This window comes from Mobula hypostoma, chromosome 5 (genome assembly GCF_963921235.1).
Source record: "Mobula hypostoma chromosome 5, sMobHyp1.1, whole genome shotgun sequence".
Taxonomy (NCBI): Eukaryota; Metazoa; Chordata; class Chondrichthyes; order Myliobatiformes; family Myliobatidae; genus Mobula; species Mobula hypostoma.
Genome location: NC_086101.1, coordinates 196,387,211 through 196,401,714, shown reverse-complemented (window position 1 = coordinate 196,401,714; position 14,504 = coordinate 196,387,211). Strand labels below are relative to the sequence as shown.

At 46.6% G+C, this 14,504-nt stretch overlaps 1 protein-coding gene across 1 annotated transcript in view; it reads left to right on the top strand.

The window, feature by feature from the left end:
* The window catches only part of spef2 (sperm flagellar 2), a 224,545-nt gene that overhangs the window by 130,556 nt on the left and 79,485 nt on the right, over window positions 1-14,504 (top strand). Inside the window, exons 26-27 of the mRNA XM_063049753.1 lie at window positions 3,028-3,169; window positions 3,644-3,781. Of these exons, the coding sequence (XP_062905823.1) occupies window positions 3,028-3,169; window positions 3,644-3,781 (280 nt within the window). The remainder of the gene's footprint in view (window positions 1-3,027; window positions 3,170-3,643; window positions 3,782-14,504) is intronic.

The following is a 14,504-nucleotide window of genomic DNA, read 5'->3' as shown; positions in this document are numbered from 1 at the left end:
AGGATGGAAACAACCCCCTGACTTACATCCTGACCTCGGCGAAACTGGATGCCACAGGCCATCGGCTGAAATCATAGCCTGAAGTACTGGCCGGGGAGCTGGAACACTGATGCGAATGTTTTGTCACGACGGGTGCATGAGGGGCTGGACTGGGACGAGGAGTGAGATCAAGCCGCTAGGCGAAGCAAGTGTTACAGATGGACAGGGAGGGAGTGGACGGCTAAAGACTGTGTGCAGACAGATGGATGGGATGTAGACGGCTGATGACTGTGTGCAGACAGATGGATGGGATGCAGACGGCTGATGACTGTGTGCAGACAGATGGATGGGATGTAGACGGCTGATGACTGTGTGCAGAAAGATGGACGGGATGCAGACGGCATTAAAGTGGATAAATCCCCGGGACCTGACAGAGTGTTCCCTCGGACCTTGAAGGAGACTAGTGTTGAAATTGCGGGGGCCCTGGCAGAAATATTTAAAATGTCGCTGTCTACGGGTGAAGTGCCGGAGGATTGGAGAGTGGCTCATGTTGTTCCGTTGTTTAAAAAAGGATCGAAAAGTAATCCGGGAAATTATAGGCCGGTAAGTTTAACGTCAGTAGTAGGTAAGTTATTGGAGGGAGTACTAAGAGACAGAATCTACAAGCATTTGGATAGACAGGGGCTTATTAGGGAGAGTCAACATGGCTTTGTGCGTGGTAGGTCATGTTTGACCAATCTGTTGGAGTTTTTCGAGGAGGTTACCAGCAAAGTGGATGAAGGGAAGGCAGTGGATATTGTCTACATGGACTTCAGTAAGGCCTTTGACAAGGTCCCGCATGGGAGGTTAGTTAGGAAAATTCAGTCACTAGGTATACATGGAGAGGTGGTAAATTGGATTAGACATTGGCTCGATGGAAGAAGCCAGAGAGTGGTGGTAGAGAATTGCTTCTCTGAGTGGAGGCCTGTGACTAGTGGTGTGCCACAGGGATCAGTGCTGGGTCCATTGTTATTTGTCATCTATATCAATGATCTGGATGATAATGTGGTAAATTGGATCAGCAAGTTTGCTGATGATACAAAGATTGGAGGTGTAGTAGACAGTGAGGAAGGTTTTCAGAACCTGCAGAGGGACTTGGACCAGCTGGAAAAATGGGCTGAAAAATGGCAGATGGAGTTTAATACTGACAAGTGTGAGGTATTGCACGTTGGAAGGACAAACCAAGGTAGAACATACAGGGTTAATGCTAAGGCACTGAGGAGTGCAGTGGAACAGAGGGATCTGGGAATGCAGATACAAAATTCCCTAAAAGTGTCGTCACAGGTAGATAGTGTCGTAAAGAGAGCTTTTGGTACATTGGCCTTTATTAATCGAAGTATTGAGTATAAGAGCTGGAATGTTATGATGAGGTTGTATAAGGCATTGGTGAGGCCGAATCTGGAGTATTGTGTTCAGTTTTGGTCACCAAATTACAGGAAGGATATAAATAAGGTTGAAAGAGTGCAGAGAAGGTTTACAAGGATATTGCCGGGACTTGAGAAACTCAGTTACAGAGAAAGGTTGAATAGGTTAGGACTTTATTCCCTGGAGCGTAGAAGAATGAGGGGAGATTTGATAGAGGTATATAAAATTACGATGGGTATAGATAGAGTGAATGCAAGCAGGCTTTTTCCACTGAGGCAAGGGGAGAAAAAAACCAGAGGACATGGGTTAAAGGTGAGGGGGGAAAAGTTTAAAGGGAACATTAGGGGGGGCTTCTTCACACAGAGAGTGGTGGGAGTATGGAATGAGCTGCCAGACGAGGTGGTAAATGCGGGTTCTTTTTAACATTTAAGAATAAATTGGACAGATACATGGATGGGAGGTGTATGGAGGGATATGGTTCGTGTGCAGGTCAGTGGGACTAGGCAGAAAATGGTTCGGCACAGTCAAGAAGGGCCAAAGGGCCTGTTTCTGTGCTGTAGTTTCTATGGTTCTATGGCTGATAACTGTGTGCAGACAGATGGATGGGATGTAGCCTGTGTGCAGACAGATGGACGGGACGTAGACGGCTGATGACTGTGTGCAGACAGATGGACGGGATGCAGACGGCTGATGACTGTGTGCAGACAGATGGACGGGATGCAGACGGCTGATGACTGTGTGCAGACAGATGGACGGGACGTAGACGGCTGATGACTGTGTGCAGACAGATGGATGGGATGTAGCCTGTGTGCAGACAGATGGACGGGACGCAGACGGCTGATGATTGTGTGCAGACAGATTAACAGCTGGTGGATGACTAAAGGCTGTGTACAGATAAATGGACAAGGAGAGAGTGGATGGGTAAGACTGTGCAGACAGATGTACGGGGCAGAGTGGATGGCTAAAGACGTGTGCAGACAGACCGAGGGGAGTAGAGTGGATGGCAAAAGTCTGTCTGCAGACAGGTGGACAGTGAGGGAGTGGACGGCTACGGACTGTGTGCAGACAGATGGATGAGGAGTGAGTGGATAACTCAAGACTGTGTGAAGGCAGAATGATCGGGGGGAGGGGGTATGGTTAAAGACTGTGCAGGCGGATGGACAGGTGGGTGGGCAGGCTTGGATAACTAGAGTCTGTGTGCAGAGAGATCGACAGGGAGTGAGTGGACATCTGAAGACTGCAGACAGATGAACGAGGAGGGAATTAATGACTAAAGACTGTGTGCCGACAAATGGACTGGTGGGTTGACAGATAAAGACTGTGCAGACAGATGGACGGGGAGGGAGTGAACGGCTAAAGATTGTGTGCAGAGAGATTGACTGCTGGTGGACGACTAAAGTCTGTGTTCAGATAAATGGACGGGGAGAGAGTGGATGGATAAGACTGGAAGACAGGTGAACGGAGGGAGTGAACGGCTATATAGACTGATGGACGGGGCTCCGGAGTGATGACCAAAGACTGTGCAGACTGATGGGACAGGTGTTATGGGCTGAATGGATTGTGCTGCTTTTCTCTTCTTTGTTGTCGGTGGTTTTGAAGGAGGTTGATGAGAATCACCAATGAATTCCCTATTCCTGTCTCTAGGAATGATTTTTGGGAATACATGGAAAGTCGCCCGGACCACAAACAGGCATTTGTATCCCAGTGGCAGGACGACTACAATTCCATCCCTGAAGACCAGCGCGGCGACGATGATGTCAAAGCTGAACTGATGCTGCGGCTGTATGTGAGTGTGATGTGCCCCCGAGTGTGAACATAGTGTGGGCTCCTGCCCGAGTGTGAACACAGAGTGCGGGCCCCTCCCGGAGTGTGAACACAGAGTGCGGGCCCCTCCCGGAGTGTGAACACAGAGTGCGGGCCCCTCCCCAGGTGTGAGCTCAGATGAGTATGGGCTCAATGCCATGAGCCACAGGACTGTGTACCCATGGAATCTGGGAGGTGCCCAGTGAGCTCTGGCTCGGGCATGTGGAACAGTTGGGGCACAAACCGAGTGCAGGGGTTGGGGCTGTCTTAGGATGGGGTAAGGGCTGGGTTGGGGAGGGTACCAGTAGGTGTGTGATGGGGGTCTGGTACATGGACAGAGGATAACAGACCACAGCGTGTGCATAGGTTGTGTGTTTGGGTGTGTGAGGAACGGGTGGAGGGGTGCACTGCAGTCTGGGACACACGGAAGTCGCTAACGGCCTGTGTGTGTGTGCAGACTCTGCGGGAGTGTCTCTGGGACATCTCGGACAAGCGGAAGGAGGAGGCAGAGCAGGAGCGGCAGAATGCAATGGAGAATGGCTGGCTGCAGGATCACCTGGGGATACTGCTCAATCTGTACAGCACTCTGATGCAGGTGAGAGTTGTGGACCCTCTGACCCAGTGCCAATTCACCCTCGCCCTGTACAGTGTGACTGACACACACCGGAGGAGGCCGTGTCTCCCACTCACTCTCGCGGCTCTGGTGATGGTCAACACCGACCTCAGGCTTACAGCCGTGCAATGTGATCTCACAGCACCAGGGGAATGAGCTGGGACCCAGTGTGGTGCTCCCTCAGTACTACTCCTTTCAGACGTACAAAACTTTATTCAAATATATAAGACATACAAAGGATTGGGACACCATCTATAATGCACTCAATTCCTTGAGAGGCCCCACCGTTCCCAGAATTCCCCCACTGTACCCATAATGGTCACATGCTCTCACTCTAAGAACACCCTTTGTTTTCCAAAACTACAGAAGTTTATTCACACACAAATAAATGAAATACAAACATCAATATATTTATAAGACAGTGAACAAATTCAAATTAAAATCTGTTTATTACTGTCTATAAAACAGTCAATTCACTGGGGGCCCACTGTCCCGGGAAATCCTCCTGTGGGCCCATAATGATCATGTACTCCCTCTCCAAGAACAGGAATGTTTTCCTGGAAGAGTGGCAGGCAGAGCCCTCGACTGCCCATTGCCTGGCCCCATGAATTGCCATCTGGCCACACCCAGGAGCAAGCCCACCGGTAGATCCTGTGAGCGACCTGCCCCTCTGTACTGGGTACCCATAACCAGGAGTGTGGAGGTGAAGTGCAGCCAGAACTTGAGGAACTTCAGATATTCAAACCAAGGCCGCAACCTCTCATACGTCCTGTAGACATGGCACTCTAACTTCTCCTTACCACAGAAAAGACAGGTGGATGGGGTATCTGTGAACTTGCTCAGGAATCTATTAGCAATACTGCCTTGCCCTCCATCCAACCCCAATGTACAGGGGTAAAACCCTGCATAGAGAGTCTTTCACTGGGAGCCCACCATGACAGACCACCATGGCGCGTCCAGAGCGCAGGCAAAGGCAACGAAGGGAAAAGTGCACAAGAGCAGCCCACACAGGAATCGTCTCAGCGCACAGTGGGTATCTCTGCAAAGTGGCTTATCTCCTAAAGGAGATCTCAGGGTTTGGGTCCCATAAACACTTCTAGCGGAGCAGGGGTTGGCTTGGCTGGAGCCACCCTGCACCCCTGAACCAGCTCCACAACCACTGTTGAGAAACTACCTCCCCTGCGGCCCGAATGCTACTCCCTGCCTGCACAGGAGCACTCTGAGCAGAGGAAACCTTATCCTCAGTCCCGACAGTTCACCAGCCAAGTGTCTCAAACCCTTAGATGGAGGTGGGTGGTGCTCCACACAAATGGACTTAGCTCCCCTGGCCAGGAGTCCACTCCCATGGCCTACTGACCCACTAAAAGACAGGAGTACCTTTTCCTGTTGACCCTGGCAGAGGAGGCGGCTGACAGGACCCACTGGCAGTCTTGCATCCCGTGTAGGTCTACAGGATTGGTGATCATAAGCAGGACATCTTCCATCTCGGGCTCACAGGAGCCAGACATGTCGACCACTTCCAAAGAAGGCACAGGAAAGGCTCTATGCAGACAGAGGATAGTTGCCCTGATGTTGGGCAGCCCAAAACAAAACGACACTGTCAAAGATCCATTGAACTTTGTCAGGCTCTCTGCAGGATGATTGCTTCTCAGACTGGAGGCCTGTGACTAGTGGTGTGCCTCAGGGATCTGTGCTGGGACCATTGTTGTTTGTTGTCTATATCAATGATCTAGATGATAATGTGATAAATTGGATCAGCAAGTTTGCTGATGACACTAAGATTGGAGGCGTTGTGGACAGCGAGGAAGGCTTTCAAAGCTTGCAGAGGGATCTGGACCAACTGGAAAAATATCAGAAAATGGCAGATGGAATTTAATGCAGACAAGTGTGAGGTGTTGTATTTTGGAAGGATAAACACAGTAAATGGTAGGGCACTGAGGAGTGTGGAGGAACAAAGAGATCTGGGAGTTCAGATACATAATTCCCTGAAAGTGGCGTCACAGGTAGACAGGGTGGTAAAGAAGGCTTTTGGCATCCTGGCATTCATAAATCGAAGTATTGAGTATAGGAGTTGGGATGTTATGGGGAGGTTGTATAAGACATTGGTGAGGCCAAATTTGGAGTATTGTGTGCATTTCTGGTCGCCTAACTATAGGAAGGATATCAGTAAGATTGAAAGAGTGCAGAGAAGATTTACTAGGATGTAGCCGGGTCTTCAGGAGTTGAGTTACAGGGAAAGATTGAACAGGTTAGGACTTTATTCCTTGGAGCATAGAAAAATGAGGGGAGATTTGATAGCGGTTTACAAAATTGAGGGGTATAGACAGAGTAAATGTGAATAGGCTCTTTCCACTTAGATTAGGAGAGATAAATACGAGAGGACATGGCTTTAAGGTGAAAGGGGAAAGGTTTAGGGGGAACTTCTTCCCTCAGAGAGTGGTGGGAGTGTGGAACAAGCTGCCATATGATGTGGTAAATGAGGACTCACTCTTAGGCTTTAAGAATGAATTGGATAGGTACATGGATGGGAGAGGTCTGGATGCAGGTCAATGGGACTGGCGGAATAATGTTTCGGCACAGACTAGAAGGGCCGAATGGCCTGTTTTCTGTGCTGTGGTTCTCTGGTTCTAACAGACATGGGCAACAAGCTGCAGTCTGAGTCCAAGCACACACCCACACGGTCCTGAGGAGGTAGTCGTGATTCACTGTCAAACATTTCTTCATAAGACATAGGAGCAGAATTAGGCCATTTGGCCCATCGAGTCTGCTCCTCCATTTCATCATCACTGATCCACTTCCCTCTCAACCCCAATCTCCTGCATTCTTCCATAACCTTTCACACCCTGACTAATCAAGAACTTATCCACCACAGCCTCAAATGCACCCAGTGACCTGTCCACCACACACCTCCATCGGACACTTGGGATCTAGGATAGGGTTTCCTCTGCTCAGAGCGCTCCTGTGCCCCCAGGGAGCAGCATTCGGGCCACAGGGGAGGTAGTTTCCCATCCCGTCACAGTGGGTGTGGGGCTGGATCCAGCCAAGGCAACTTCTGCCTGTAGCAATGAATTCCACAGATTTATGATCCTTTGGCTAAGGAAATTCCTTCTCATCTTTGTTCTAAATTGATGTCCCTCTATATTGAGTTTGTGCCCTCTGGTCCTAGACTTCCCCACCAATGTAAAAATCTCCTTCACATCCACTCAAAGTTCAGTGTATATTTATTAACAAAGTTAGTCTAAATTATACAACCATGAGATTTGTTTCCTTACGAACAGCCACAAAATAAGAAACCAAGAAGAACCAAAATTTTTTTAAATGCCCTCAGAGAGGAAAACCAAATCATGCACGCAATAAAAGGAAGCAACAGCGTTCAGAACAAAACTGAGTCTGTACGCCTGAAGCCCAGAGCCTCACTTCATCATATAACAGGGCAAATCATTAAGAAGCTCACAGAGCCAAGACGCAGAGCAGCTAGAGCAGGACAAGGGTTCAGCCTCAGCATTGGGGAGAGCAGAGTAAATGTCACGGAGCTATGAGCCCTCTCAACCCTTCAATATTCAGTAGGTTTCAATGAGATCCCCTCTCATTCTTCAAGTTCCAGCAAGTATAGGACAAGAGTCATCAATTTCTGCTTATGTGATAAGCCTCTCATTCCAGGAATCATTCTTGTGAACCTCCTTTGAAGCCTCTCCAATGTAAACCCATCCTTTCTTAAATAAGGAGCCCAAATTGCTTACAATACTCGAAATGAGGCCTCACCAGTATACTCTTGCTTTTATATTCTAGTCCTCTTGAAATGAATGCTAACATTGTATTTGCCTTCCTCACCACCAATTCAACATGCAAATTAACCTTTCGGAAATCCTGCACGAGAACTCCCAAATCACTTTGCAACATTGACCTTTGAATTTTCTCCCCATTTAGAAAATAGACTATGCTTTTATTCTTTCCTCTAAGTGCGTGACCAAACATTTCCCAATGTGGCAATGTATTCCATCTGCCACCTCCTTACCCATTCTCCTTATAGGTTTAAGTCCTTCTGCAGCCTTTCTGATTCCTCACCTCCATCTATCTTCATATTGTCTGCAAACTTGGCCACAAAGCCATCAATTTCATCATCCAAATCATTCACATACAATGTAAAAAGAAGCGGTCCCAACACAGGACCCTTCTGGAACAACACTAGTCACCTTCAGCCAATCCAAAGAAGATCCTTTTATTGTCACTCTTTGCCTCCTGCCAGTCAGCCAATGCTCTATCCATTCTAGTATATTCCTTGTAATTGAGTGAACTCGGCCTTTTCTCCTTGGAGCGATGGAGGATGAGAGGTGACCTGATAGAGATGTATAAGATAATGAGAGGCATTGATCGTGTGGATAGTCAGAGGCTTTTTTCCAGGGCTGAGATGGCTAGCATGAGAGCGCACAGTTTTAAGGTGCCTGGAAGTAGGTACAGAGGAGATATCGGGGTAAGTTTTTTTAACGCAGAGTGGTGAGTGCGTGGAATGGGCTGTCAGTGGTGGAGGTGGAGGCAGAAATGATGGGGTCTTTTCAGAGACTCCTGGATGGATACATGGAGGTTAGAAAAATAGAGGGCTATGAGTAAGCCTAGGTAGTTCTAAGATAAGAACATGTTCGGCACAGCCTGTATTATGCTGTAGGTTTTCTATGTTTCTATGTAATACCCAGGGTTCTTATCTTGCTAAGCAGCCTCATGTGTGGCACATTGTCAAAGACCTTCTAAAAATCCAAGTACACAACATCCAACTATTCTCCTCTGTCCATCCTGCTTGCTATTTCTTTGAGGAATTCCAACTGATTTGTCTGGCAAGATTTTCCCTTGGGAAACCATGCTGACCAGCTTATTTTGTCATGTGCCTCCAAGAATGCTGAAACCACACCCTGAACAAACAACTCAACATCTTTCAACATCACTGAAGATGTGTCCAGAAGCATCAATAGATGTATGTACACAGCCAACTACTGAGCTCGGGCTAACTGGCTTACAATTTCCTTTCTTCTGCCTCTCTCCCTTCTTGTAGTGTAGAATGACCTGCAGTTTTCCAGTCCTCTAGAACCATGCCAGAATCTACAGATTCATGAAAGGTCATTATTAATCTCCCTCAATTTCCTCAGCTACCTCTTTTAGAACCGTGGGGTGTAGTCCATCGGGTCCTGGTGACTTATCTATCTTCAGACATTTCAGTTTCCAAGCACTATCTCCTAGTAATAGCAACTGCACTCACTTCTGCCCCCTGAAACGCTCAAACTTCCGGCATACTACTAGTGTCTTCCACATTGAAGACTGATTTAAAACACTTAGTCTGTTCATCTGCCATTTCCTTGTCCCCCATTACAATTTAGACTAGAAGACATAGGAACAGAATTAGGTCATTTGGCCCATCAAGTCTGCTCCACCATTTCATCATGGCTGATCCAATTTTCCTCTCAGCATCAGTCTTCTACCTTCTCCCCATATCCCTTCATGCCCTGACCAGTCAAGAATCTATTAACCTCTGCCTTAAATATACATAAAGACTTGGGCTCTGCCTGTAGCAAAGAATTCCACAGATGCACCACTCTCTGGCTAAAGAAATTCCTCCTTTTCTCCATTCTAAAAGGATAGCTCTCTATTCTGAGGCTGTGTCCACTGGTCCTAGACTCTCCCAACATAGGAAACATCCTTTCCATATCTACTCTATCAAGGCCTTTTACTATTTGATAGGTTTCATTGAGGTCACCCATCACTCTTATATGACAAGCTGTTAAAACCTGGAATCACTTAGGTGAACCTTCTTTGAACCCCTTTCAGTTTCTCCAGCTTTGGCTAGCTTGTCATATTTAATATTCCCCCTCAGTTTTTTTCAAGGTGCCTTTCTTTGGTTTTAAAAAATTTCCACTCCTCTAACTTTGCACTGATTTTTGCTATATTATATGCCCTCACTTTTCTTTTATGGTGGCTTTGTCTTTCCTTGTCAGTCACAGTTGTGCCATCCTGCCTTTAGAATACTTCCTCTGCTTTGGGATGTATCTATCTTACACCTTCCAGATTGCCCCCAGAAACTCCAGCCATTGCTACTCTGCCATTATCCCTGCTAGTGTCCCCTTCAAATCAACTTTGGCCATCTCCTCTCTCATCCCTCTGTAATTCCATTTATTCCCCATCTTCTCCCTCTCAAATTACAGGGTGAATTCAATCATATTATGATCACTGTTTCTTAAGGGTTTCTTTACCTTAAACTCTCTAATCAATTCTGGTTCATTATACAACACCTAGTCCAGAATAGCTAATCCCTTAGGAGGTTCAACCACAAGCTAATCCAGAAAGTTATCTCAGAGGCATTCCATAAATTCTCTCTCTTGAGATCCAGCATCAGCTTGATTTCACAATGTATCTGCATATTGAAATCTCTCATGACCAAAATGACATTGCCTTTTTGCCCTGCTTTTTCTATCTCCTGCTGTAATTTGTAGGCTACTTTTTGGATACTTGCAAATAACTCCCATCAGGGTTTTCTTCCCCTTGTATTTTCTTAACTCCACCCACAAGGATTCTACACCTTCCAATCCCTTGTCACCTCTTTCTAAAGATTTAATTTCATTTGTTACCAGCAGAGCTACTCCTCCTCTGCAGACCCTCCTGACCTTTCAACAGATTGTGTATCCCAATTCCCAACTACGATCTCTTCCAGCCATGACTCCATGATATTCACAACGTCATACCTGCGAATTTCCAACTGTGCTACAAGATCATCTGTATTATTTTGCATACCGCATGCATTCAATTATAACACCTTCAGCCCTGTATGTCATCCTTTTCAATTTTGTCCCCTTTTACGCTGCAACCCATCCCACTAACTGCAAGTTTGCTTAATTATCTGCCTAACAGTCTCATAATATATGATCTCTGTTTGTAAACCAATATCCCTATCATTTCAGTTCCCATCCCATTACCATTTAGTTTAAACAGCTCTAGAAAACCTTCCCACAATGATATTAGTTCCCCTTGGGTTCAGGTGTAACCCATCCCTTTTGTATAGGCCATACCTTCTCCAGAAGAGATCCCAATCATCCATAAGTCAGAAACCCTTCCCCTCACAGCAGTTCCTCAGTCACGCATTCATAGAAACATAGAAAACCTACAGCACAATACAGGCCCTTCAGCCCACAAAGCTGTGCCGAACATGTCCTTACCTTAGAACTACCTAGGCTTTACCCATAGCCCTCTATTTTTCTAAGCTCCATGTATTCTAAGCTCCAGGAGTCTCTTAAAAGACTATCGTTTCCGCCTCCACCACCACCACCAGCAGCCCATTCCACACACTCATCACTCTCTGCATAAAAACTTACCCCGACATCTCCTCTGTACCTACATACAAGCACCTTAAAACTGTGCCCTCTTGTGCTAGCTATTTCAGCCCTGGGAAAAAGCCTCTGACTATCCACACGATCAATGCCTCTCATCATCTTATACACCTCTATCAGGTCACCTCTCATCCTCCGTCGCTCCAAGGAGAAAAGGCTGAGTTCATTCAACCTATTCTCATAAGGCATGCTCCCCAATCCAGGCAACATCCTTGTAAATCTCCTCTGCACCCTTTCTATGGTTTCCACATCCTTCCTGTAGTGAGGCGACCAGAATTGAGCACAGTACTCCAAGTGGGGTCTGACCAGGGTCCTATATAGCTCTCAGATGCCCATATCTCACACAAAGAACAAAGCACAGCCCATAGAGCCCTAACTATACACTAACAAATGAAGAATGAGCAAGAAAAAGCTTACCAGATACTTAGGTCACCCATGCCTGTTGAGCCAAAGACAAAAGTCTCCCCATTTTAACACTGTCTCACTCCAACAATGGCCGCTCTGCTGGCCCTTGCCCTATTTTTATTTGGCCTTCCTAATGAATCCTGAAGTCTGATTGGTCACTGTTCAAGCTCCAAAAAAATTAGGTCTGAAGCACTGATTTCTAAAGGTTTCTCCTCAACCTGGGTGAAATCGCCTTTACTTTTCACTTCAGAACTCTGATTGGCCGCTGTTCAGGCTCTGAGAAAGTAGCTAAGAAGCCCTGATTTTAAAGCTCCCTCAATGACCTAGTGTAGAGAGGTAGAGGTAGAGGTAAAAACAAAAAGCAACTAACAGGCCAGCCCCACGGGACAGGTGGTTCTGGACAAGATGGTTATTGTCCTGAATAGACTGGCCCGGTAAGTGTTGGATCTTCTTAAAAACATCAAGATTGATAATTCCCCAGGGCCAGATGTGATATTCCCCTGGTTGCTGTGGGAAGTAAGAAGAGATCGCTGGAGCAGTAGCTATGATCTTTGAATCTTCTTTGGCTGCAGGGGAGGTGCCGGAGGATTGGAGAATGGCAAATGTAGTTCCCTTGTTTAAAAAAGGTAACAGGGAGAATCCTGGGAACTACAGACCGGTGAGTCTTACGTCGGTGGTCTGCAAACTATTGGAAAGGATTCTTGAGAATAAGATCTACGAGCACTTGGAGAAGTACAGTCTACTCAAGGATAGTCAACATGGCTTTGTGAAGGGAAGGTCATGCCTCACAAGCCTAGTTGAGTTTTTTGAAGAGGTAACAAAAGAAATTGATGAGGGTAGGGCGGTAGATGTGGTCTACATGGATTTTAGCAAGGCATCTGACAAGGTTTGAGGCATGGGATCAGTGGAACCTTGGCTGTTGGATAAAAAATTGGCTTACAGGAAGAAAGCAGAGGGTAGTAGTGGAAGGAAAGTATTCTGCCTGGAGGTCAGTGACTAGTGGAGTGCCTCAAGGATCTGTTCTGGGACCCCTGCTCTTTGTGATTTTTATAAATGATCTGGATGAAGAGGCGGAAGGATGGGTGAGTAAGTTTGCGGGTGACACGAAGATTGGAGGAGTTGTGGATGGAGCTGTAGGTTGTCGAAGGTTACAAGAGGATATAGACAGGATGCAGAGTTGGGCAGAAAAGTGGCAGATGGAGTTCAATCCAAATAAGTGTGAGGTGATGCATTTTGGAAGGACAAACCAGAAGGCTGAGTACAGGGTTTATGGTCGGTTACTTAAGAGTGTGGATGAACAGAGGGACCTTGGGGTTCAAATCCATACATCTGTCAAGGTCGCTGCACAGATTGATAGGATAGTTAAGAAGGCCTATGGGATGCTAGGCTTCATTAATAGGGAGATTGAGTTCAAGAGTAGAGAGGTCATGTTGCAACTCTACAAACTTCTGGTGAGACCACACTTAGAGTATTGTGTTCAGTTCTGGTCACCTCATTACAGGAAGGATGTGGAAGCTATGGAGAGGGTGCAGAGGAGATTTACCAGGATGTTGTCTGGATTGGAAAACAAGTCTTATGAGGCAAGGTTAGCAGAGCTGGGACTTTTCTCTTTGGAGCGTAGAAGGATGAGAGGGGACTTGATAGAGGTCTACAAAATTATGAGAGGCATAGATAGAGTGGATAGCCAGTACCTGTTTCCCAGGGCATGAATAGCAAACACCAGAGGGCATATGTACAAAGTTAAGGGAGGGAAGTTTAGGGGAGACATCAGGGGTAAGTTTTTTACACAGAGGGTTGTGGGTGCCTGGAATGACTTGCCAGGGATGGTGGTGGAGGTTAAAACATTAGCAGTATTTAAGAGCATCTTGGACAGGCACATGGATGAAAGAAAAATAGAGGGTTACGGGGTAGTGTGGGTTTAGTACTTTTTTTAAGGAATATATGGGTCGGCACAACATCGAGGGCCGAAGGGCCTGTACTGTGCTGTAGTATTCTAGTGTCTAGTGACTAGTACCATGCAGGACTGGTCTGGATGGATCATTTGGGACAGCAAGGAATCCAGCTGATAGGCCATTGTCTTGGCAAAGATCTCCTACTTGGTGCACAGGAGAGACACCGGCTGCCAGTTCCTCCGGCAGAGAAGATCCCCCTTCTTCGGCAGTAGGACCACAACAGCCCTTTGCCAAGAGTGGGGCATCTCACCTGGAAAAAGCTCACTAGGCTTTCACCCAGGATTCTGGTATAGTCAGCACCCACTATGTCCCAGAAGGTCTGGAGGAATTACACAGTCAACCCACTGAACCCCAGAGACTTGTCTCCCCGTAGCTGGTTAAGGGCGCTGGTGAGTTTGGCCAGTGATAAGGGACAGCCTCCTGGAAAGCTACTTGTTACATTGTTTGTCAATGATTTGGATCGTGGAATTGTTGGTTTTGTGGCAAAGTTTGTGAATGATACGAAGATAGGTGGAGGTGTAGATAGTGCTGAGAAAGCAATGCGATTGCAGGAAGACTTAGATAACTTGGAAGGATGGGTAAAAAGGAGGGCAGATGGAATACAGTGTTGTGAAATGTATGATAATGAATTTGGTAAAAGGAACAATAGTGCAGACTATTATCTAAATGGGAAGAGAAGGTTCAAGCATCAGAGTGCAGGGGGATTCAGGAGTCCTCATGCAAGACTCCCAGAGGTTAATTTACAGGTTCAGTCTGTGGTAAAGGCGGCAAATACAGTGTTGGCATTTATTTCAATATAAAAGCAAGGAGATAGTGCTGCGCCTTTATAAGACACTAAGAATTTAGAAGAAAGCAGGGGGATCTCATTGAAAGCTACAGAATGTTGAAAGGACTAGATAGGGTGGATTTGGAGAGGATGTTTCCTATGGTGGGGGTGTCCATAACTAGAGGGCACAGCCTCAAAGTTGAGTGACATTTTAG